The sequence below is a fragment of the Gasterosteus aculeatus genome, chromosome 4 (assembly GCF_964276395.1).
Source record: "Gasterosteus aculeatus chromosome 4, fGasAcu3.hap1.1, whole genome shotgun sequence".
NCBI classification, from domain to species: Eukaryota; Metazoa; Chordata; class Actinopteri; order Perciformes; family Gasterosteidae; genus Gasterosteus; species Gasterosteus aculeatus.
In genome coordinates, this window is record NC_135691.1 from 32,841,848 (window position 1) to 32,867,492 (window position 25,645).

Sequence of the window (25,645 nt, forward strand, 5' to 3'; positions counted from 1 at the left end):
CGGTGAAGTTCGCCGGGCTGCTGTTCCCAGCCCGCTCACTCCGTGGGCTCATCCGAGCGCTCCTGCAGATGCATTTAGCTGTTGCCTTTGCTCGCTCCCCCCCCCTCCGTCAGCATTTGGATCAACCGGCTCTCAACCGTCTCCCTTCTCTGTCCGCTCGTATCCTCCTCAGAGGTCCCAGAGGAGCTCACAGGCACTCTGGCTCTCTCTCTCTCTCTCTCTCTCTCTTTTGGTCGGCAGCCTCACGTCTTCTCTGTGGTGTCTCGGTGAGTGCCAAGCGGGGCGTCCCTGGAGTGACCTTGTGGGGGGTTGGTGGGGGTAATGAGCTCCTGATCACGAGTCAGGAAACCCGGCATTCAACACCCAACCCAACCAGCCTCCCCTCACCCCGTGAAACACACACACACACACACACACACACACACACACACAAAAAAAAGAAAAAAGGGAGGAAAAAAAACTACATCGCATGCTCAGCCCACAAAGAGAAATAGTATTGGAGAGACGGGGCAACGGGGCAGAGGTGCAGATGAAAAGAGCCTAGAGAAAATACTTTCTTCGAGCTCCGATATACAACTACCAGACCTCCAAAATGAAGTAAGTGGCTTTTCTTCTCTCGTGGAAACACGCTTACCAATGCACGGCTTCCCTTGGAGTCGGACGGCGTCGTGTGCAGAGAGCCTCCCGCGTACCAAGGCCGTTTTTTGGCGTGTGCTTCTCTGCGTGTGTATTTGTGCGTATGTTGGGGGAGGGATTTATGGGATTTTTTTTTTGCAGAACTGCCAACATGAGATTTAAAATCTCACAAGTGAATTTTGCGAAAAGTTGCCAAAGAAACTTTAAAAGAGTTTCTTCATTTCAATCAAAACTATATTTTCAATTTTTCTCTAATATTTTTAGCTTCTCTGTTCACGGTCCTAATCTTTTTTTTTTGTTGCTCTTCCCATTTTAAGCAGATTTTGCCCTGAGGCTGTTGATAAGAGATAATGAACATGTGAAAACATAAAAGACCATTAAGCTTAAAATGCTATGAATCATAACAGCTGATGGAAAAGTGGCTTGTAGACACGTTGGGTAAACAAACAAACCGCAAAGTCACAATAATCCAGCAGCCTCGGGCTCTACGAAACCGCGGCGTTAAATCATTAACAGGCCCATCTCCTCGGTGATTACACGTCAAACCGCCGCATGCTTTGTTTATCAGCGCTATCAGCCAAGCATATGCAAGCCCAATTAAGTGCGTGTGTGCGCATGTTCGCTGCTTGCAGAAGGCCGCTTTCGGCTGCGATGTCCTAATTTGGGTCAGGCCTGACTGGAATGACAAACCCGGGGGCGTTACGTGGTCCGGCGGACCTTCCGCTCGCGTTGCCATGGCTTTCTTCAGTGCTGGTATGGCAACTCGAGTCCCCACCAAACAGTGTTCCTCTCTGTCTTATGGGCATTCCTGCCGGGAGGGGGTTGGTGGTGGGGGGGGGGGGCAAAAGCGTTCTCCAGGCTCATTCGTGCTCAAAATGAGGTGTCCGCTTCGTCTCTTTAGAATCCACACGCGGTGTGGTCCTAACGAAAGCGCTGCGGGAGATTGAACGCGGGGCGGGGATGAGCTTGGAGAAACCAGCTTCGGTTCCGTAGGAAGTCACGACACAATGCGGGGTTAAGCTGGCCGACATCCAGCGCTCGGCCAAACTCATGAAACTTAATTTTGAAAATAGGACCCCCGGTATTTTCCTACACCGCGTTGGCCACTAGCAGGCCTTTACGAGACCTTTTACACACTCTGCCCTTTGTCTTTTGTCAAACGCTTTGCCCCCACAAACTCCACCACGTGATTGCGCCTATATGTCACGGCCGAGCACAAAAGCCGGTTCATTTCCTTCTGTGTCTTCACAAATGCTTTGATGGGACTCTTCTCCACGGAGGAGCTGGAGCAATAAGGCATAGAATTGCGCTGTTAGGGCCCTGAGAAGTCCGCTCCAGGGGAGGGGGGGTGTGTGGGAGGGAAGGGAGCTGTGAAAGGAGCCAATTCTCATCTATAGGGCACAAGTAAGTGTGTGAGAAGGGAGGAAAAGAGGGAAGGGGGGAGGATGAGAACATACACAAAGATCCTCACATTGAGTGGCTGCTTCAATTCTTGTGGGGTAGGCGCTGACCCCTCACATGCGGGACGGAACAGAATGAGCCTCGATGGGGTCCCGAGGGCCTCCAAAGAGAGCGGGGACGGGATAAAAAGAGGGGTAGAAGAAAAGGGGAGGGAACGGATGCCAGAGTCGAGAGGCCTGCGAGGGAGCCGCACTTTATTGCATTCGGGGGGTCATATCCAATAAAGTAGTGTGCATGCAACATCGTCCTTCAATGAAGGGGTGAAATAATGGCCAACCTTCAGGTTCTGCTGTGTCTCCTCCCGATCAAAGCGCTAATAGCACGGCGTGGAAATGCAGACGTTCTCATGGAGCAGCCGAGAGACAATCGGAGCAAAAAAAACCTTTGAGGCCGGTGTGACGACGCATTGTTGCTCTGGCGCGCCGTCGCTCTCGATTGTCTGAGGGATCCCATTGTCTGTGGGTGAATTTAAATTCAGGAGAAGGAGTTTGTGTTTGAATCTCTCCTCTTGCTCTTTGATCAGAATTTAAGGAAAGCTCCTCGTTTCCTTCCTTGGACGCGTGTGGATTTTCTACTTTTCCCACAGATAAAAAAATAAAAATAAAAACAGGAATTGACGCCCGCACCTCCCCGCCGAGCTGTTGGCTCGATCTGATGTTTGATCCGGCGGAGAGAGCTAATGCTAACCCGAGGCGCCGCGCTGTAATCAGTCAGCTCATTAGCGTCCCACACGGTCACACAGCCACCCGCACGCACGTATACGCTCAGACGCACAAACACGCACAAACTGTCCTCAGGGCTGCTGGCGGGTGACCACAAAAAGAGAGAGAGAGAGAGAGAGGGGGAGAGAGAGAGAGAGAGAGGGAGAGGGGGGGAGGGGGGCTGCGGCCACAGGGTTGGAATAGAAGTTCTCGACCTCCGGCGTTTGGTGGAAAAACGGTGGAGTTTGAAAGGCGCCGGCTCCCTGTGCGTCACGCGCCTCGTCCCATCAAAAATAACTTCACCCTGTGCAACAAAAGCGCCTGCTTTGGTTTGGTTCTGGGGCCTGTGTGCGATTAGCAAGAAGAGCCAACACAATCAGCTCAAAGACGCCGGGAAGGTTCCAAAGAACTGGAGGCGAACCGCGGTCGTCGGCGCGTGATTGTGTCTGGTTTCACCACTCGAAGCGACTCCTTTGACGTGGCACAAAACGATGTAGCCCAAGAGAACGTGGAGGAGCTTTAAGACATGTAAATAAGGAGACAAAAAGGAGCTCGCATGTTTGCGCATTAGCTTGCGTGCCGTCTTGATTGTCTCACAAGCGGCTTAAACACTTCCTGCAGCGTACACGGTGCGGCGGGGGCTTTGGACAGAGATGTTGCTGTTGTAAATCTTAGGCAAGTGTCTTACAGGGAATACGGGTCCTGAGGGTCCCCCCCTGCCCCCCCCCCCCATTAGTCTTTGTGTGTGTGCAGGCATCAGAGTGTGAAGCACTGGGGAGGGGATGGTGTTTGTATTCCTCTAATGAACTGAGGGATGATCGTGTCTCTCTCATGAGCCATGTCACAGGGAAAGCCCGACACGAGAAGGAGGGGAATAAACAGAAAAGAGCACATTAGCATCCCATACATTTAATGCGAGATACATACGTTCTGCTCTGTTATCGACCGCGCAGTCATTCTTTGTGCCTCTCTGGATTATTAGAGTTGCCGCAGAAGTGAAAAGAATCGACTGAGAAAGAAACGTCTCCCCAGTCCAGAACGTCGCTTTGTGTCTCAGAGGTGAAAACTGAAGGGACCATTCAATAAACACAACCACTTTAATGCCGAAGCTCCACCTAAATGCTGTAATCCACTGGCTCAATCAATGCAATTTCATTTGACTTAAAGCCACTTCTTTGGCTGCTGTGTAGCCGCGAGTGAATTCGACCCGGCCAGTCGAGTTATTAGCGATATTATAATCATTTCTACAGGGGGAATTTGATTCATGTGAGAAAGCATTCAGAGACGCGTGGCGGCAGGCCGCTCACACACACACACACACACACACACACACACACACACACACACAAACACACACACACAGGGATGCAGGGATTTGTTGTGATGTGGCCGCTGATGTTAAATGGAAAGTTAAATTGATCGTGAGCATCGCTGCGGAACACCGTCTTACATACTTAGTATCTCCATTCCGATCCCGCCGCTAATTGGATTGCTAATGGTAACGTTGCACAGGCATGACTAACTTCTCTGGTCGGAGGGGCTCGAATACCATAAAACATTTTACACTCTTCACGAGCAATCAGTGAAAGGTTTTGATAAAGAAATCATCAGCGGCCCGTCATTCAGGAGGAAACCATGGTGGTTCTGCGGATATGCATATGGAGCATAGAGTTAGTTTCACTTCAACAATGTGTGGTATTCATGCAAAGGCACATTTCGGAAAACCAAGGCATCAGCCAAACGTGACCACTATTCGCTTTTAATCGAGAGCAGCAGATATGTGGGCGTCCGTATCAGAGAAGCTAAAGTATGTATCTAAAATAGCACTAAAGACAAACCAAAGATGATCCACTGATCATGGCTCCAAATGAGATTATATAATGTATACTTTGTGTATATAGTCTTCTACATGCCTCTCTCCAATGGGTTAAAATGAAGTTACATGTTCTGGCAACTGCTTCCCTTTCCCCCTTGCCGACCTTATTATTGAGTCAAACTGTGGCTGCTTAAAGCTCCACATCTCCAATACTTAATGCTAAAATAATTTCAAACAGTTCCTACACCAACCCAATTGCCAAAGGGGGCATCTAATCCTTGGTTTAATCGCAGCAGGTTTTAATCTGGCCCAGCGGAGAGCTTCTGCAGCTCCGGGACGTCTTCTTGTTCCTCCCTCAAGGCGCCACATTCCAGAGGAAGTATTGGAAAGTTACAAATCTAAAACAGATAGGCAGAGGATTAGATCGGGGAGGGTTTTATGACCACCCACCAAAAACTGATTAGAAACCAGGATCAGTGATGTTTGGGGGGGGGGGGGGGTGAACAAAGCCCCAAGGGAGGAAACGTTTGTTACTTGTCCTAAATAACCATAGGATGTGCGTGCGTGTCACAGCCGTCCCCGTAGCCCTGACTGAATTATGCATTTCCCGTTCACATGGAGGGGAAAAGGGAAAAGGAGGTGGTGGGAGAGGAGGCTCGAGGATGAAGGGAGGGAGGCGAGGGAGAATCATCAGTCATATCCATTAGTATTCCATCCACAGCTTGTGCTGTGAGACAGCCGGTCCGTCCAAACAAACAACCAGCAGAGGGGTGGGGGGGCCTCATTATTACTTCCTCTCTTTTTTTCTCAGACAGAGTTCACATTCCATCTGACCACGAAACACCGGGCCGGGGGCTTTGACCTCGGCCTCCGTCTCCGCTGGAGTTTAGAAATGTTAGCGAGGCTGGTGGAGCAACATCTCACACGCTGCTCGCTGCAAGACGGGGACAACGACGTGAATTCACAATGTTTGGCCCTCTGAGCGTTTTTAGATCGACGCCCTCGGCGGCCTGACGCGTCGTCTGGTGCATGTGGGGGGGGGCGGCCTCAGCTGCTGAACGTTAAGAGGATTCTACAGAATCACTGACATTATAATCCTTATTTAATTACCTGTATATGAAGATATTCCATGTTAGGAATCAAACAACACGCTGAGACGCGTTGTCCTTTTTTCCGCGTAATGTTTCCTTTGAACTTCCCTTTCCACTTTCCACAAAATCATGCACGGTGTGATGTCATCCGCCGCCGGCTGACCGCCTCTCGTGTTCCACTGGTTTTTCAGCACAAAGGCTTCACCCGCGGGGCAGCAACCTGAACAGGTGCATTAACGTACCGTTTCCTGCCGCTCAGATTTTGAACCTGTGCTATTTGCACTCTGAAAAGTTCAATTATGTACCCGACTGACCTTTAAACGTAATCATCGAGGGATTTAGAGGAAAATCAGTTATGCCTTCATTGGAGCAGCCGGGGCTCCGTTCACTGCACCCATTGATGCTTCAATCTTTGGCTCTCGCACCACCAGCAACTGTTTTTTTCCCCGAACCAGCCAATCAGCGCACGGCCGTAACGGACTTTAAGAGCGTGACATTTAATGGTCCCTTTTAATGGAGGCCGAACTGGCATTTGGAAATACTTACCTTTTATGGTCAATGAAAAAACATCTCTGGCTCTGTTTCAAATGTATTCTTTCTGACTACCGCCCTGTAAATGACCGGGACTTGTCAATATTACTGACCGTCGGCACGATACGATGTTCCTCAGGAGTCCAACTACGTTCCCACAATGCTGCTCGTCCCCGCCCCCCTTCTTGTTTAGCTCAGCACTCGAGCCATTGAATCAACTGTGTGTTGCAGAGCTTGTCTGCGCTACACGAGCTCTCCTCCGACTGGTCTAATGCTCAGTGGCAAGTTGAAAGGTCGTGTCCAGTGCCCTGGGCTGTGGGCATGAGTCCCCCCCCCACCCACCACACACCGACCCCACAGCTGAGCCCGGCCCGGCGGGTCGGAGTGCCCTTTGTTTTTGCAGAGGAAGGATCCTCTGTTAGCTGTCCGTGTAGCGCGCTCCCTTATTTACCTGTAGATTGTGTCACGCGGTATCGTCGCCTCTCAGGGTTTTTGCAAATAAAGGGGGAGGGGGGGGCTTGTGTTCCTGATGGATGGAAAGAGCTCAGAGGCCGCAGGGTGACGGGGCACGAGATGGGTTTGTGTGGACACATTAGCAAACATGGCATCGCGTGTGTGAGAGAGAAACAAAATTAAATGAGTTTTTGGGGCAAAATGGGACATATTTTGAAAAGAACAATCTGTTTTCTTTATTATCCTGCGTGTGGCGCCACCTGTAACTCAACTCTCCTTTGTGTATAGGTGGCTTATGGGAATATTGGATTTTTCAATGTGCTGTTTTAAAACGCGGCTGCAGCACATAAAGCAAATGAACTGCGGCCGCGGCGTATTTTCCTTTTTTCAGTGTTGTTTTTCTTCAGCGCTCGTTTTAGCAGCTCGACCAGTGAAGAGATTCACCGAAACCTCTTTAGCTGAGGAACCGGGACGCAGTCCATTGCTGTTGTGGAATAAATTAGACGGTGTGGATGCTGGGTATCGGATTCCCATCAGCCCCCCCACAGAGCTGACGTCAGAGGACCTCAGGCGGTGGATCTCTGTGGTGCAGTTCGTGCCCTCCTCGGTGACTGCTCTCCACTTAAAACCCCCCTCCAACACACACACACACACATGCATCCTCCAGAGACCGTGGTTCCAATCACTACCTTTTTTTCGTATAAAAAGTTACTTATCGAAAGATAAATGTTAAAGCGAGATTCCCATTTGTTTGCAGCAGAATAGAGGAGGACGTGATAGCTACGGAGACTCTTTTACGATCTCTGTGAAGAATTGTACGTTTTCCAGACTCTGCAGGCTGCAGACTGGTCTTTGTCTCAGTGACGGCAGACGTTGCTAGATGAAGGTTAGTCTTCCAATTCCAGCCGCTTTCACACAACACAATGCAATGAAAGTGAATGATTTGTTTGGGGCAAAAGTCGTGTCCTTGACAGATCAGGGATGTCCAATCTCCGTCCGCCCAGGGTTTTTAGTAAATAACTTTCGCCCTGCCTCCTCGACGGCTGGAAATAAGCCTGTCACTGGGTCTTGGGATATAGTGCGTAGCTGCGCTTGATTCATGGAGGGTCGCAGAGTGGGAACTGAGTGACACTATCATTGCAAAGTGAAGTAAACAAGTTAAAAATAGGAGTCTTTCTTTGCGGTAAAAAAGTTTCAACAAAAGGATTTTCTCACTGTAGGAAAACAAGATAGGCAGGTTAACCATAAAATGGCAACAACACAGTGTTCAGATACCACGCATGTCCGGATAGCTAATTGTAGCCCCTTCTATCTAAATAAGGTATAAGGTTTCTGTTTCCTCTTTCATCATCAATGATGAAATACATATTCCACTGTACTCCTTTCACTTAACTTAATATGTTCGCTCTGCTATTTTATTTATTGTGCATTTTTCATTCTCACTGTATTTACTTTATTTACTGTTCTGCTGCTATTGCACACAAATTTCCCCTTTGGGATTAATAAAAGTTTATATCTACCTATCTATTGCTATTGAAATAATCAATAATTCATTTTGGTTTGCGGCCACCTGACGAATGCAAAGTGCAAATATTCATACCACCTTTTGCTCTGTTCCTGAGGCAAATATCTGCCAAATGCGGCGCTGTGTTGGCAGGTTAATGCCCGGTGGCTTTATCAGAAACAACGTTCGTTGAGTGAACTGAAACAGCAAATAGCCGGCTATATGAACAAATTGGTTGGCTGATGAAGCCTAAAGATGGAAATTTTCCATTGAACCAAAAGGAAACCTGCTCATAATTCAGCACACACAATGAAAATAAAATATTGGTCATTAAAGCTTATTCTAGTTGAGAGTAAATATCTTGTTTGTGAGAACTGCATCAAATCGTTCCAAAACATTTTACTCCAATAATTGACAACCGGCCTAATTGACGACAAAAGGATCGTTGGGGAGAAAGTCGAGTAAGAGTCTGCATCTCTCAAGTTTCTCCCCGGCTCCTCATATCTTCTGAGAGACAGAAGAGCTTTTGACATGTTTGAGCGTTTCCTGCAGTCAGTCGGGTATTTCATGCCTGTTTGGCTGAATGGATTTTGATGGGCCGCCGTGGTCCGCTCGCCTTTAACAGTCCCGACGAGCCTTTGTTCTCTCCCTGTTTTCATGTCTGATCTCCGACAGCCAACGGGGGGAAAGCTCTGCCGCCCACAAGCTCCGAAAGCCCCTCCGTTTGATCAACTTCTAGCATATTTCAACAATTTAGGCAGGAAGGAGAACAGGTGATTCAAATGCTGCCAAAAGAGTGTTCTGGGGAGATGAGAAGAGGTGCAGGCTCACGAGGACCAGCGGAGGAATCCGGCTTTGTCGTTTGCTGCAACCAGGAGCACAAGCCCCTAATGCGACCGACTACCTTCGTCTCCAAAGACACGTTTGAGACGTTCTTCTCTCCCACACAAGCGGTCTCTACCGTTCCTCTGCTTCCCACTCCCCAGGCACTGGCTCAGTTCGCCCAGTAGAGGCCAGTGTGTAGCTGATGAGGTCATCCACTCGAAATGACAGATACACTGGGGAAAAAAAAGAACAACCCCAACCCTGAAGGCTCTTACCTCACAGTGAAGAGGTGGGATATCATGGACCAGTCTGAGCACAATCAATGGAGCATTGAGCGGCCAGATAACAAAGAGACAAATTGTGCTTGACAGTGAAGCAAGGTGCACATTAAAGCAATCTCCGCCCATGAAAAAAAAAAAAATAACACATGGCGAGTGGCGGAGAAAAGGCCCCCGCCGTTCGATATTTCCATGAAAGGACGTTGATGGCGGCTCCTTCATCAGAGTGCAGATGGGGAGGTCGGGGGCCGTGGCGGATGGATCACGAGAGCCCTCTGCTGACAGTCAAATCAAAAGAAACCAACACCAAGGAAAAAGAGAACGTCCCCTGCTTTCAATTTTCGGCTGCGCATTAAGAAAGAAAGATAGACTTCACTGAACAGGTGTGAATTGTGTCTGCGGGTGAGTCATCGGAAATAAGACGCCCCCCCCCCCCTCCCCACACGTGGAGAATTGAACATTCTAATCATCGTTTAGCACTAAAACCTTATTTCAAACACCCACCTACTGCTGGAAATTAAAGAACTGGTTTAGTGATCGAAATGGGAGGTGAGGAAAACGACAATGTGAATATTCTCAAACAGCCTTGAGGAGGGACCAGTGATTTATTTTTCAATTTGGACCATTAATGGTTGAAGCCGTGCAAGCACACGGCATCATTTTACAGGTGTGATCTTGCAGGAAGAAATAATGATGCTTTTCCCTGTGCAAAATGGACTCTCTTTCAGCCCTTTTTATTCAAAATGTGAATAAAAAGATTGTGCGACCTGAGTGAAAATCCCATTATCCAATCCCTTATTTGTGATTCGGTTCATTGCAGAAAAGACAAGTTCATATTCTTTTCTGGACTATCTTACACCTTAAGCCATTTAATCCATGGGAGAAAAAAAAGGGGGAGCTCTTAATATTCAGTTTTTCATCTTGTGAGAAAATCAAATCCATCTGACATGTTCGGATTTGTTGGAATTGTGAAGAAGAACTGTCTTTTAGCTTCAGACTTTGGGAGAAAAGTGCGTGGAGCGGCTGACGCGGAGGTCCACTTGCAAATTTAAGGGTCACTGATTGACGTCCTTGGGAGGAAATAGTTGAAAAATGACAACTGGTGCGTGTCGCCAAATCGCCCAGGTTAGCGATTAAAAGGTCGAGAAAACTCGCTCGGTTGCAGTCATCCCTGAAATTGGACGGATGTCTCTGTAATGCTGCGACTCGGAGGCCTGTGGAGGCAGATTGTTATTGTTATTTAAAAAAAATAAAAAAATCAATATCCCTTTTTTAGGCATCGCTTTGTGGAGTTCTTGACTGGTTGAGGGTGCGAGACGTGCGTCACGCCTGCAGGGAGATGTGCAACCGTCTCTGCCTTTGTGAGGCCTTCGTGATCTTCAGTGAAGCTACGAGCGCTTCAGCAAAACAAACGCACCACGCGGCGGCTTTGTTGTTGTGCATCAGAGGCCCCGTCGACCGGCACCTTTTTTAAAAAAAAAACCTTTTCCAAGGAGGAAGAAAGAAGCTCGTGAAAGCACCTGTGATTCACAGGACGTGGGCTCCGGAGAGGCCGCGCTGAATATACACAGCACCGGCCGCGTGCATTCTGCAGCCGCTAACACGGCAAACGCAACGTTGCGTGGAAAATCAAAATAGGGGGCTTTTCGAAACCGTCCGCCACAAATTTTTCTCCGCTGAAGCGAGCAAACGCAGCTCGCCCACGCGGCTCGCCCACGCTTTTCCTCAGTTGTCGCCTCGCGTCGATGTCAGACAGTCAAAACTTCTCTCCTTGAGCGCGTGTGACAGCTCGGCTTAGCGAAGAGTCGCGAGCTAACGTTTCCTCCCCCCCCCCCGCGCGCTGTCTCTCAAGACCCGAGATGAGATCTGCGGGCGGTATTTGAGAGGAGGGAAGGGGGGTATTAATGAATGAATCCTTTGACAGAAGGTTTTCTCTGAACTCGGACAATTTCAAAATAAGCGACCCGAGGGAAAGAAATCCACCTGTAACGAGCTCGAAATACAAAAGCGGAACAACCCGATATCTTGAGAAGAGATTTGAGAAATCACCCAGAAAAGGATTCGACACACCGACTCGGTTAATCCCGGTCCTGCGCTGTGCCGTTAAGCTGTGAAACCGGTGTGGGATTACAGGTAACCGGAGGCCTTATCTCCTCCGGCAGCAGCTTTACTCGCGGTCCCTCTCGGCCTCGCGGCGTGGCGCCTTGGTTTGGGGAAAGTGGGTGACGGCGCTCTGTGGGGACGTGTTGGCGTGTGTGAGGGTGGTATGTGTAGGTTATCAGAGACTGTAACCCAGGTTAAATACTGAGGATGAGCAGTAGTTTCTCTCTGGAGGTGGTGCAGTTGATGACCTTGCGTCGGCAAATTTGCACAATTTTTCACAAGTGTCCAAATGTCTGTTATGGCTCCGTTACCACGTAGAACCCCTGAAACACGCTGTGACACGGGGGGCCGATGGATGGCTGTACAGACTTTTAAGTAGCAGAAAGTCTCTCGGCTTCTTACTCAAAGAAAGCAGATATTTATCGTTTTATTAATTTGGTCCTTGAGTTTTGATAAAAAAGTCAAAATTTTGCTCTCCGTCCTCTGTGTGTGTGGAGCCTTTATTTCGTCTGCTTTATTTTAACGCCAGTGAGTTCAATGCCAACATTATTTGAAAAGGTTTTCTTCTTAAATTCAACATGAGTCTTGTCCTCCTCCAGCTGTTAGTTATAAAATATCTCACTCTGTTTATCACTTTTACCGTTATTGGGAAACACAAGAACTTGTCAGGTGCTTTGGTGAAGGTCGGTTCTGCCTGGTTGGAGATGCCTTGTTACTTTTTGACCACGTTAACGGAGCTGTGAGCTTCAGAGAGCTCTGAGCCTCCAGATCGAACACACAAGTGGATTATTCTGCTCCCGACGTTCTTATTCTTGTCCAAGCCATGAAAACTTTCCTCAATTGTCTCTTTATGAATCGATTGTAAACGCAGTTCCAAAAAGACCTTCGCCACTGAATCCTCCAGCAGAACCAACTGCCATCATGGCGGCGGCTCACATCGCCTCATCCCAAAGATCCGCCGGCCTCTTCACCGGCGAAGCTAAAAAGCTCAGAGATACAGTATGTGCGAGGAGAAGGAAACGGACGAGGCGGAGAGAGAAAGGAGAGAAAGGAGGGAGGACGGCTCAATCAACGAGCGGACAACGCTGCCCACGCGGCGTGCAAAGGCTTCCTCATCCGGCACACTTTAATGAACGAGTGACTGGCGGCGCTTCGAGCGGCGTCCTCGGGAGGAGCACTCACACACACACACACACACAGACGCTCGCGTGAAGATACACGTCGCCTGATGCATCAGACAGACGCCTCTGAATAGGCTCAAGGGCGACGGCGCTCTAGAACAGTTTCTAGCAGTCAAAAATGGCCCCCAAACAAGGGGGGAGGGGGGGGGGGCGGCGATGAGACGCAGGTGACCCGGGGACAAAGATTGATGGTCGAGATGAGAACCGGCGACAGGAGGAACGCGGCGACGCCAAGTCAGCGTTATCTGAAAAGATCAAACCAGCGGACTGAAAACGGCCTTTTTTTCAGCTGGTCCCCCTAAATAGCGCTGCTACGTCCACCAGCGTTTAGCTGGTGAACCTTTCCAGTTCTGACATTTCGCACCTGGAGAAACCATAATGTTCACAACGAGAAAAGTAGCAGAATTTGACCAAAAACTGCATTTCTTTGCATTGACACAATTCATTCGAGATTCCCCAAAAGGCCGGTGGGTCTCTTTTTAGGGGCCATGAGTGAAAAAAACGTTTTGCAGGATTAAGTTTTGCAGGATTAAGGTTATGATCCCGATTGTTACTAGTAAAATAACAATGCAATGCATGTAGCGGCAGTTCAAATATTAAAGGCGGAACCCAAAGTCAATGTGGTGATATGATGTATTCAGCACAGTGTAGAGAATTCAACTGGACACAGGTGGTCTCTGTTGACCCCTCGGGTCAGTGCTGAAACAGGTTGTTTTTTTTGTGGCATTCTACAACCGGCCTCCACTGAGAAGAAGCCCTTATTGAAAGTTTATTCCACTTGTGCGGCTCCCCTGGCTCTCTTTGTGCAGCCTTTTTTTTTAATGTGAAAACATGGCAGAAATATTACAAAGCTGGATGGATTTGAAGGGGGGGGGGGGGGGGTGCAGCTGCCTTTGCAAAGGAAGTTTGAAAATAGTCTTGTTTTGTGGTTCTGCAGTTTATAATCCTCAAAAGGAGGGAAGGTAATTGATAACCGCTGGAGGTTGTCGTACCAGTGACAGCATGTGCCTCGCAATGTCCTCATGTGAGTGCTAATAAGCAGCAAGAAGGGGCCACGGAGATGAGCGGGAGGATAAGCGACCGAGTGGGTGCTTTTAGAGGCTCACGTGTGATTTATCAGCGCAATGGACGCGCTCGTGCATAAACAGAAGTCTTCAATTTCAGCCCTTTCTGCTCTGTTGCTCTCACAGAGCCATTGTTTGGCATCCTTATTACTGTGGTTTTATCTTTAAAACGAGGCCTGTAGCTCTCAAACCGCACACTGAGCTCACTTCAAGACTCACACACATACGCACACACTGTGGGCCCCTACAGGGCTGTTCTGAGAGATAGCGGGGACCCTCTACGCACACCCCCTCCCCCCCCCACTGTCTGACCTTTAGAGAACACAAGTCACACATGTGTGGTGTTTTCCTGTAATCACCTGCACTTTACAGGGGTCGGTATTAATGCAGTGAGCAGCCTTCTTATGATTTGCCGTGTGTGTTTCCACACGTAACCTTTCACACTACTGTTTTTTATGTTGAAGCGTCGCGCTTGGCTTTACATGCTTCGCATCTCCTCTAGTGAGCACTTCTCATTTCGTCTGAAGTCTCTCTCTCTCTCTCTCGGCTCAAGGAACACACGCGGCGAGAAACCTCTTTCAATCCTTTCAACCGTGCAGGCGAAGCATTCGCTCCTCCTCTGAATCGCAACTTCTGGCGTTGGGGGAGGACACTCAGAGGTGGATTTTCTTTTCCCAAGGACATGCTGCTCGCCTTCATAAACAAACAAAAATCATGTCAATAAAACGCTTTCTTTTGTTTCTGTTCTCTGAATATCTGCAAGAAGATCTCGTACTTCAGCGCGAGCTTGTTTCACAAGTCATGAGGAACAGACCCATGTGACCTGCGTGGCCCTTTTCCACCTGAGATCAGGGTTTGTCGCGTGGAAGGAAAATGTCCTTCCACACTCACGTGAAACTCAACCCCCGAGACTTAAAGTTGCAGTGAAAATACGGAAAGGCCAGCGGGAGAATAGGGGGGGAAAAAAGCTTATTGCGCAAGACGCAACATGCTTGTTGCAGCATGTTTTTGTCTGACGGCGGCAGTTATGCGTCCTTGGCGCCCTGTTGTTTAGTAGTTGCAGCGTGCAGTAACCTTAACATCAGGGAGCTGCCATCTCTCACCTTACTACCAGCACCAGAACGCCATGCATGATGACCTTAAGTCGTGGGCTCTCTATAATTGAAAGAACATGTGTCGAGCGCTGGTGTCGCGTGATGGGCGAACTGGGAGCGACTCGGAGGCCTTCGGAGACCACGTTCTCTGACTTGTAGCCTCCAGGGGCAGCACACTATTATAAAGACATCCATAATTCATGTGCAGCTCCGTGATGTCAGAAGGCATACATGTGTGTGCTGTGATAATGTTCATGTTAATCATTAACACACCACGCAGGGGGGGCTGCTACCTAATTACATGCCCCCCCATATGTATTTAGACAAGTTCGCGGATTGAGAACTTCATTTTGAGCGTCTAATGGTTCAAATTGAAGCAACTAAAATCCATTCCTCATGTAATGGGGGGGGGTGGTACATTTAAAAAACACGAGTGACTCACCCCTTCAAGGCTCTTGTAATGGATTCATTAAACTGCTTACTGCTTTATTCCTGCCGACTCCATCGCCTCCCGCCTTTGTGCGCAAAAGATCAGACAGTGGGCCGATGGATGGATTCTCCTCTGTGTACCTTTGTTATACGTCAGAGAGCACAGAGACGGGGGGGGGGGGGGGGGGGGCGTTTGTTCCTGCCGTTGGTCACAAAAAGGTGGATGGTCCTGTGTGTGCTTGCAGGAGCAAACAAGGAGTCAATGAAGGTCCATTGACTTGCGGGCGGCATCGGCTTCCCTCCCTTCGTTACCTTCATCGGGGCCCCCGCGGCTATACGGGCCGGATCGATGGGGCAAATGGAGGGTTTGATAGGACTCGTCCTCGCCGGCCGCTGATCACTGGCTGTTTCTAATGTTTCAGCGGAAGAACTCCCCCCCCCCGGGGTTCACGCTTAGACTTTAAGCTTCAGGCCTTAAACGCAGGCAGTTGCTAAATCGGCTTTGGATACTCAGACTGAATCCTGCAGGACATTCATTTTTCTTTTCTCATTCATAAGGGCTGACTCTCTCTTCTGATACTGTGTTGTGTTTTTTGAATAATTTAATCTAATACGGTGTGTGTGACAAATATCTAAAATAGAGTTCAAAAGATGAATCAATTAGTTAACACACAGAGACAAATAACGAGGCAATTTCTCACCCAGAATTCACAGAGCAAAAAACCCTCAATTAGTTGGCTTGATGGTCAAAATCCCCCAAAAAGTATTTGTTCCACATTGTCACAAACTGCATGTGAGTTGTGCCCGACACCCAGAAAAGCACAAAGAAAATCCCTCATTTTCCAATTGTCTAAGGCAATAAGAGTTTCAACTCACTAAACCTTCAGGTTCTGCAATATCCTGCTCCAAACATCTACTTCTGACTCTGGACAGGTCGAGCAATGATGGAAGAAGCCGTTTTTCTTTGTTGACTTTTTCGCAGGACATTTCCACGTCCGAGACGTTTGCAGAATTCGTCAGTATTTCCCCTGAAAGACCGAAGACGTGGTCTCCGTTGGTGACGGTGAAGGATAACGTGGCCTGTGGGGGAATTAAGCTTAAATAAAAACACCCGTTGCTTCAATCAAATTCTGCCGGTATGAGTCATGAGAATAAGAGGCTAATACTGGAAAGGGGAAAAAAAAACATCTTCCGCTCTCGCTTCCAAAGGCGTGTGTGTCTCTTTAAGGGCGGTTATTCAAAAAAAGCACGAGCACGTGTCCTGCAGGTCGGCATTCAAAGCATCGCCGCCGCGCTCTGGAAGGAGGGTCTTAATTCATCGACCTCCAGGGAAGGAGCCCCCGGTCGGTTGGTGGGAATCCACCTTCGATTCCACTACTTTCCTTTTTCTTTAAGCCACTCAAAGTCATTGACCTCGCAAGAGACTTTCTCTGTGACCAACCGGGGAAAGGCTTTTCTTATCTTTTGAAAGGCCACAGTGCCTTTCTCTTGGAAATGATCTTTATCTAAGCGCTTTCATTGGGTTTTCAACACCTTTTGTGCGCTTCTCACAGTCGAGATTCACTGATTTATTTTCTTCTCCCCCTCCCACCCCCCTTTTGGGCTTACAGACAAGAAATGTTTTGAGTCCCTGAAAAAGTTGACACAACAAACTCTGAGATGGAGAAGTATTTAATCCAAACAGGCTTTGCCCGCACGCTATAATATCAGCTATAAAATCAATCAAGTGAAGGTTTTAGACGACTGCTGCTCTTAAGAAGCGCTGCGAGGCTCTAAATCCTTGGTAGAAAGCACGCATTCAATAATTAAAAACTTGATTTAAATTCAGGAGACCATCACCGTCCTATAAACAGACTGAATGTGTGTGAAGACTGAAAAGTTGGGGATTGCAAGTTCGTTGCACGATGGGACTTGCAAGAAGAGGCTCAGGACCAGCTGAAGATGACAAACGGATATTATTATTTCCCTCCTAGGATCAAACTGTCTACAGGAATCTAAGCATTTCAGCGTTGTTAATTGCTTCAGTCTCATGGTGTCTCTCCTCTCTGGCAGTGCTCGCTGCGAGAGCATTTCTCTCCCTCTAAAAAAACGGGGGAAAGTCCAATTGAGCAGGTTTTCTGCAACAATTCCATCACAGAGCATTAGGCCGGTGACAGTGACAGTGACAGCTTTCTGCTGGCTCTGATTATATGAAGGCTGTTGGATTTTAAGACCTTAAAACCAACTTAAAACGTGTCAGCGGCTCCTCACGAACAAAGAGACGGATGAGTAACCACGTTTGTGTGTGACACATCTTTAATCCCAGACATCTAGCTTTTTTTATCTCGCTTTCAGGCGGCAGGTGTAATCTTTTCTTGAACTACTGTAGGATTCTTTAAGCCTGTTTGAACACCTAAAACTCAAGTCTCTTCAAGTGCAGCTAAAAGGGTATCAATGATAATCAAGTAATTGCCTGTTTAGCTGAGTGACTATCTGTACAAATATTGAAATACCAACTATACAGGTATTAAGTATTGAGCCAACCAAAAGTCAACTTTGCGCTGAACAGTTTGGGCCAAACAATGAGCTGAAACCGGATTACTCGAGTCAAAGGATTTATCCGGAAAACGACACGGAAAAGTTCATCAGAACCTTCAAATGAACTGTCAAAAACATCAGTAATAAACGAACCATCCATGTGGAATCAGAGCAAACGCTTCTTTAGGAGACACGTTTCCACATTGCAGCCTCAATCTTCTGCAGATGTTTAGTTTTAACGAATCTCGTGCATCAGACTTCTATCCACGCTTGACAAGGTCGGCGCGCAGAATGACGGGCAGCCGCGACTGACAATCAAAATGTTGACATTGGAATCCAGCACAGTGGAAATGACACCAGATGAGAGCTGGAAATTCCCCCCGGGGGGGGCGAGCGACTGCTGTGTCCCACGAGACGAGGGACCGTTTCACCAAACGGCTGAACAGGGTCACGTCACGCGCACTTTAAAGATTCCCAAAGAGTTCTCCAACAGAGTGCGTTTAATCGACGTTGACGTCGTCTCTCTTTCAGAATGGACGGACAGAAGCAGTGGACGCGGGCGGCCGTGATGGCGCTGCTGGTGCTGGCCGTGATGGCGGCTGAAGGCGGCAAAGCGGAGAAACAAGGTTTCTTTTCTCTACGATGTTTGAAAATGCTAAAACGATCCTCAGGGGGGCGAAGTACAGTAATTGGTGTCCCTCGGGAATTTAACAACAACTTATAGCGAACAACTAAGTAAATAAGTCAGATAATTCCCACTTGAGTAAAAAACAACATTTAGCTCATTTAAATTCCATGAAAAGTTCATTTGAGTTTACATTTGCATGAGCTGCGAATCCACAACATTTGCCTGAAGATCTTAAGAAGTCAAGAGGAAGTAAATGTTTTTCACTCAAATGAATTTCCACCTGCTGAAAGTAAAAAATAAAATAAAATTAGAGCGGAATGACTACGCGAATGTAAAAAAGTGGCGTTGCTTTGATCCCTCAGGAAAGAAGGAGCGGCGGTCCGACTGCGGCGACTGGCAGTGGAGTGTGTGTGTGGCCAACGAGGGCGACTGTGGGCTCGGCACGAGGGAGGGGACGCGCACCGGCGCCGACTGCAAGCAGACCATCAAGACCCAACGCTGCAAGATCCCCTGCAACTGGAAGAAGAAGTTTGGAGGTCAGGGAGGTCGGGGACTGAACGTTAGGCGGGAACGCGCACATCGTATGTGTGTCCGTCTGCTTTGTCTTTGTCCATGAAGCCTGAAATGTCCAGCAGGGACGAAGCCCGGGGGACTTGTCTTCCCCCCCCCCCGGGAGGCCTGTCAGGCGAGAGCTCGCAGCGCCGCTCTGAGCCTGTCGCTGAATGATGGAGACGCCGCGAGTTCCGCTAACTCGCCATATAGATCACAAAAGCAGAACGTCTGTTCACTACAATAAGTTAATATTACATATTTAGGAAAAATAATTCGAGCAATGTTTAATATCACAAGTTTTCATATCCATACATTTGACTTTTTGGACGATTGCGTCCTTCTTATTGAGTGCCACCATATATTTTGTCAAAGTAAATATAAAAAATATACCTGGTCAGATTTTGTATTTCCTGCGTGAGGATTTTTTTGCATCTATAAAGATAAATAACTCGAGGCATCAGAGTCTGTCTACATTTGAGCAAAGCCGTTAAAGATTTCTACTTAGATGCAATTTGAAAATGCTCAGAGGCAGGGCAAGGTACTAACAGATCAATCATCCAGAGGAAGCTCCCCCTCTCCCCCTCTCTCCCTCTCTCCCCCTATCCCGCTCTCTCTCAGAGACAAATTATAGAGGCAAAGGTTTTTCTTAAAGTTGGACGCTCAGGAAGTCCCTGTGGGATTCTGTGCGACAATGGTCCTGTCACTCCCCGCCTCCCGTCTCCGTCCCTCCTCTCCTCACCCTTCTCTCCCCTCTCCCTTCCTCTGATGAGCACCCGGGGATCTCGGGCGAGGGGCTCGGCGCTTTCATGTGAGAGCGAGCTGACGAACGAGTGTCGCAGCCTCCGGGGAGCCCGACTAGAGTGGCAACAAAATAATGGACAGAGATGTGAGGGCCACGGACATATAGGACAAACACACACACATGTACACACATGTACGCACACGCACACACACACACACACACAGACCTGCATCCTGTGGGTTTGCGTTTAGTCCAAGTGAAAGCACATTTATTAGAGGTGCTGATAAAAGCAGTTTCCCTCCTGTGCCGCCAAGCTGGTATCCGTTTATTATTTGCAGGATGTACAGCAGCCAGGCTGCTTTTCACTGCCTTCATCTGTTAGCGGTTTACATTTTGTAGGAAATACAGGATCAAAACTGCAAAGCGACATCTGCTGCTGTTAGGAAAGAACCGTAATAAGACTGTCTGGTGGTATAGTTCACTGGCTCCGGGACACTTTCTATTAATAGGAAGAGGAATACAGCCAAGTAAATTACATGCATTCATCAAAGGACCATTCAAAGAGGATGACGCACAGCTCCTGCAGCTCATTGGCTGATTGCAATTGACTGTTTCTTTGCATAAATGATGCTGCGTCGTGTCCAGTTCCAGCAGGTGGACGGCTCTCCTGCACCGTGCCCCCCCCCCGCTCCGCCATACAAAAGCACCTAATGAAGCGTCTGATTTGTCGTTGTGCGCCGCAGGGGAGTGCAAGTACGACTTCCAGGCTTGGGGGGAGTGCGACCCGGTGACAGGCAAGAAGAACAGGACGGGCGTGCTTAAGCGAGCGCTCATGGACGCCACCTGCGCCGCCACCGTCACAGCCACCAAGCCCTGTGGGAAAGTCCCCAAGACCAAGCTGCAAGGTAAACAGAGGCACACAGATAAAATGAGTAAGTCTCGCCGGAAACAGAGAGAAAACCCTGCAAAGAAATGTGATTTTTCCTTTGAGCGCATTGGTGAAATTCAGTTTATTGACAAAATCCAGGTTCCGATTCGAAATATCTGAATTGAAAGAAAAACCCCAAGTATATCACAAATCTCTAAGAAGCCGTATTCTGTTTGTTTTTCTTTTTCGGTCATGAACTATTCAGTCGGGTTCTGTTGGACCGTGTACACATTCTGGGAAGAGCAAGGCGCAAATTCAAGGACTTTGAAGTAATGCTGTGGTCTGCAGTTGTACAAAAGCTCTTTTTCGTCATCAATAACTTGATCTTTACAAGCATATTCTGTATATTCTCTCTGGCTCTGATGTGAAACAAAGAGCAGACTTCTGCAGAAGCCCAGGACGCGCAAACCTGTCACCTGACTCCCTCTAACGATCCGAGGCCACCTCAGGACGCCATCGCAGCACGAACACGGCGTTCACAGCGGCCCAAACGGAGCGTCACAAAAGCAGACTTGTTTATGGACTTTGTGACGTAAGCTTGAGGGATTTGTTTCAACGCGATGTTGAACGCGGCGGCCTTTTTGGACTAGTTTGAGAGCTTTGTTTTTTTTTGCATTGAGGGATCAGACGTCAGCAGGTCGGTTTTAGAAACTAATGGTCGGGATTTACGGGAGAAGAAGACACTTTCTTGCCCCGTCAAATCCTTGTAAACAGTTAGAGGGAATGTTAAATTGGTTGATTTGTTTAATTAATTATAGCTGAAGGGATGTTTACCACCGAGGTGTTTCTGTTTATTCAGTTAAACTGCTTCCCGGTGACAACTTGTATATTTTCGTTTTAGATGTGAAATATCATAAATATATTTACATTATATGGCGTTAAATTAGCGTCAGTATGTGCGTCAAGGTGTATTCGAGAGTGTGCGTGTTCTCCTGGTGGATGTTTATCCAGTCTGCTGGCTGATTGCATCCTTGTTCAATCCCACGAGGCCTGACAAATTATTTCAGTCTCGGGCGCCGTGAAGGAAATCCACCCACTGAAGTGATAAGTTGAAGCAGTGACTGGCAGTGTTAAAGCAGGGGGTCGAATCACTTAACCCACTATTTAGCTTTAATTACATGCTTTTAAGCGTCCACGTGTCACGCCAAAGAAACAGAAGTCAGGGAGGTCCTACGATCAACAGGAAAATGGGCCGTTATCTGCGACGCACGGGCCGAGCTAATGGGAGAAAATGAAATAACCATGTGCAGCACACTGTATACATTACCATCTGCCTGGTGTGAAACGGGCGATAAGAAAGCCTCCGGTTCATTCCAAGTGAGGCGATGCCCTTTGTTAATTCTGTAAACACGGGTGTACCCGACCCGCCGCGGCCGCCCCTTTGTCCAAACAGGATTATAATGAGGGCAGAGGAGCTGCCAACGGTCATAAACGGCGCCCTTATCGCGCTCGGCAGACGACATGTGTGCACACAAAGGGTTGCGCAATTTGCTTAACCCTCGCCGCCGCTTCATCAAACGGGCCGCAGTCAGGTCGAAACCCCCCACATTACGACCGCCGAGCGGGCGTTTTTGTAGTTTTACTACAGGATGTCTGCAGATGCCGTGTGGCCGGCTGTTAAACGTCTGTCTGTCGAGGTGTTGTGCGGAGCTCCATCCCGCTTGCAAAGGAGGAGGCGCCGTCTGCAGTTCTCCTTTACTTTATAGCAAATAAAGATTACAGGATGCTGCTGTTAAAACGTACATGGGTTTAACTGAGGTCACTAACGACTCTGCAAACGCGGTCGAACCGACGCTCTACGTTCCCCTCCGGCGTCAGTTTATGGGTCAGTTTTTGCATTTGCACAACAGCACAATAAACTTAAATTTGAGCAATGTCTCTTGGGTGAACCCAATCATCAATCACCCATTTATTGCTCTTTACACCAAATATTGCAACTTTTACCACAATTGCTGTTATGTAGATGAAGTGATAGTTTAAAAAGTCGGGCCACCGACCAGGCTGCCATATTTGGCGAGTTGGGAGTGAGAACGTGTTGCTTTTGTAGTCCTTCCAAGAAAAGCAACAGCATTAGTCATTTGTTTAGGTTAAAGACCTCCAGCAGTCATGATCATTACTCTTGTCCATTGGGAGCAAAGGCCAATGACAAACAAAGTAGTTAGTGCTTTGGAATCTGGAGGACTGTTTTATTTCCCTCCATTTTCCACATTGATTTATTCTGTCCTGAGCTGTGGGGGAGTGAAGAAGGTTGCTCTCCAATATGTCAGTCTTCATCAATTATTTGCTTTACTGTTGCTATGTTGGTGTTGTGAACGGGATATAAAGAAGAAGAAGAAGAAGAAGAAGAAGAAGAAGAAGAAGAAGAAGAAGAAAAAATAACCTCATGTCAAGTTGCTGTATTGAATTCAGTTGCTACGGTGATGCAAGACAAGACAAGAAGGTCCCTTTGAACTGAAATCCCCTTTAAATGCCTCCATATTCCACTTTGATTACTCTCCTGTTATATCATGCAGGAAAATTGATGTTGACCTTTAACCTTGTTAAAAAGGTTTGGGTTAGAAAGGCCCGCCGGTGACGACGGAGCGTCTGAGAGGCAGAGCGGGGGGGCGACAGCGGCCGAGACGAAGGGAAGCAGCCGGAGACAGAGACGCTCGCTCGCAGCGGCGCGATTGCGTGATGCGTGAGGCGTGATTCTCCACGTCTGCCGGTCGGAAGATAAGCCCTGGGAAGCAAATGGGTTACTGGGTAATGGAAAATGGGGGCGCCGTGCACAATGAGAAGTGCGAAGGAAAGGGGGATTGTGTTTGGTTTTCTGTTGCTGGGGGTGGACGGGGGGGGCGGCGGCGGGATCACGGAGCTTATAAAGAAAAACAAAACAATGTTTGGCTTTGACTGAGATGGAGAGAGGGGAGGCGATCCAACCCTCGGCCCGGCCAATTCCGCAGTTCTGAGCGGCCACCTTGGGTGGGGAGATATGGGGGTTTCACCCCCCCCCCCCCCCCTGAGACGGAGGCAGGAATCTGCCACTTGCAGATTCTGGAAGACACAATGTTGAGAGGCGCCTCGGGGGGCTCAGGTGAAACACGCACCCCGGGGTGCAAAAGGGAGAACAAAGGGTGACAGAAGAACTGTGAATGCATGTAGACACCTCGAGGTCAGCAGGGGCGTTTGAAAAGTGGAAGCCAGAGTTGATTCCAGATTAAACCAAAACCGTTGCCACTAAAATGTGATCAAAAGCAATTTGCATTGTTGACATTAACTTGTAATATCTGTATTTTACGCCTTTTCAGGCTTTGTTTTCTGCACAAAACATAATGAATACAAAATTAAACTGAAAATTAAAAAAAAGAATAAAAAGAGGGGTTTAGACTTTATCTTAAAAGCTGCCATATGTGCCGAATCCAGAAGTCAGATTCTGCTCAGGGTGCATTTGATCCGGCAACGGCGTGATTGTGATTGGCTGTCGGAGGCGGAGAGGAGAGCGAGCGGCGCCGCGAGATGTGCAAATGCAGCACAACGTCCCACGTATGGAGAGAGATGAGTGAATCCTTTCTCCCGGGAGCAGAATGTGCTGACGGAAACCTCAGCGGGCCGAACGGAGAGAAAACATTCAAAACAAGTGAAAACAAGCAAACAAAGGTAGAGGAAGTGTGACAATCTTAATGCTCATGGAAGTTTGCAGCCGAGGTGACGAGAACAGATTCCGTACATTTCCTCCTCGTGCACATTCACAATGTTAACATTTTGAAAGCTCATATAAGCAATAACAAGGACACCATGTCGCTGTTCAGAACGACTTCCTGGCATTTGATTAAAGGATTTTTAGCCAATCCATTTCAAACAAATACAAGATTCCAGCCTTTTACTTCAATATATCATTTATGTTGGCATGTCGAAATGGCTTCCGTGAAAGGGTCATTTTGGTGGAAGGGAATCTTCTGAACTCACCACAATAAACTGATTCAATTTAAATCAGAGGTCAAAGTGAAAGGATTTGATGCGGCTCTTTTTCTTCTGTTCTTGCAGATGCAAAGAAGCAAAAGAAGGAAGGCAAGAAGAGGGACCGCACCCAAATGGACTGATGGCGTTGCGCGTCCCAGAGAGGGAGGAAGACGAGGGCCGGAACACGTCCACCGCCCCGTCGCTGAACGCTTCCTCTTTGTGTGTCCCGTAGGTCGACAGTAGCGCTTCCCCCAAACCAGTGAAAACGTGACTTTTAGTGACAAGATGTTATACTTTTTCTTCTTTCTGTGACCTGATCAGGAACAGCTTGTGTGTACTAGCCAGCGGTAGGAACAACGAACATAAAAGAGGATTGTTTACTAGTGTCATTTTTAGGATTATTTTCTTGCAGACAAATTGGAGAGGGTTTGTTTTAGTCTATAATATGGAAGTATTTTTTGGTTCATGCCTCAGCTTAAAGAAGCAGTTGTGTAAGTGAAGTCGTTTACTGCTTTACTTAATTACATTTTAAAGAAAGCATTTGATTGCATTGTCTCAAGTTAATGTTAACAATCCCCCTGTTACATTTCTTTTTGATATCTTTCTTTAATTTCCAGTAAAAATAAACCTAATGTGACGGGAGTGTGCATGATTAGTGCAAGTATGCAAATTACTGAAGTTTTTAGCGTGTTTTCCTCCTGCTGCTCTGTTGTACCTCAATTTAGACCCTCTGATTTCTTACTCTACAGCTCTTGGCTATAAAAAAATAAGCAGTCCTCCCTTTGGTGATTCCTAAGTTGAAGTTAACATTTCCTTTGTTTCCTGTTTCCAAAAATAAATTAATAAAAAGCAGAAAAAATATCTTTTTTTTACCCCTGTGTCCTTAAATAAAACCAAATAAAACCAAAAGAATTATAACACATTTCATAAATCTTTATTTGAATTCCATTCTGAGAGAAAACGGCACAATGTAACCACGGAAAGCAGTTCTTCTTACAGTGTCAAAGGTGGCCGGCGATAATAACACTCAGATTCTTTGTCCAGAACAAATAATCAATCAAGAATGCACCAAAGAGGAAATCAATACCATTGTTACTGTACAGAAAGTATCATAGTGGGGAAGAGAAGGGAAGGGGGGAGAATAACTGAGGGATTCGGGGTCGGAGGAA

The 25,645-nt window shown here is 47.7% G+C and overlaps 1 protein-coding gene across 1 annotated transcript; it reads left to right on the forward strand.

Annotated features, from left to right (window-relative positions):
• Window positions 1-220: 220 nt before the first annotated feature.
• Window positions 221-25,335, forward strand: ptn (pleiotrophin). Its single transcript, XM_040175407.2, has 5 exons — window positions 221-597; window positions 18,216-18,310; window positions 18,675-18,848; window positions 20,350-20,511; window positions 24,561-25,335. Exons 1-5 carry the CDS (start codon window positions 593-595, stop codon window positions 24,614-24,616), a joined length of 492 nt encoding a protein of 163 aa, XP_040031341.2. The 5' UTR covers window positions 221-592; the 3' UTR covers window positions 24,617-25,335.
• The last annotated feature ends 310 nt before the right edge of the window (window positions 25,336-25,645 follow it).

Excerpts from the sequence above, each read along its gene's own strand:
- ptn (XM_040175407.2), top strand. Across the intron at positions 18,311-18,674 it reads CGGCAAAGCGGAGAAACAAG|GAAAGAAGGAGCGGCGGTCC; the intron begins GTTTCTTTTCTC and ends TTGATCCCTCAG. Across the intron at positions 18,849-20,349 it reads CTGGAAGAAGAAGTTTGGAG|GGGAGTGCAAGTACGACTTC; the intron begins GTCAGGGAGGTC and ends TGTGCGCCGCAG.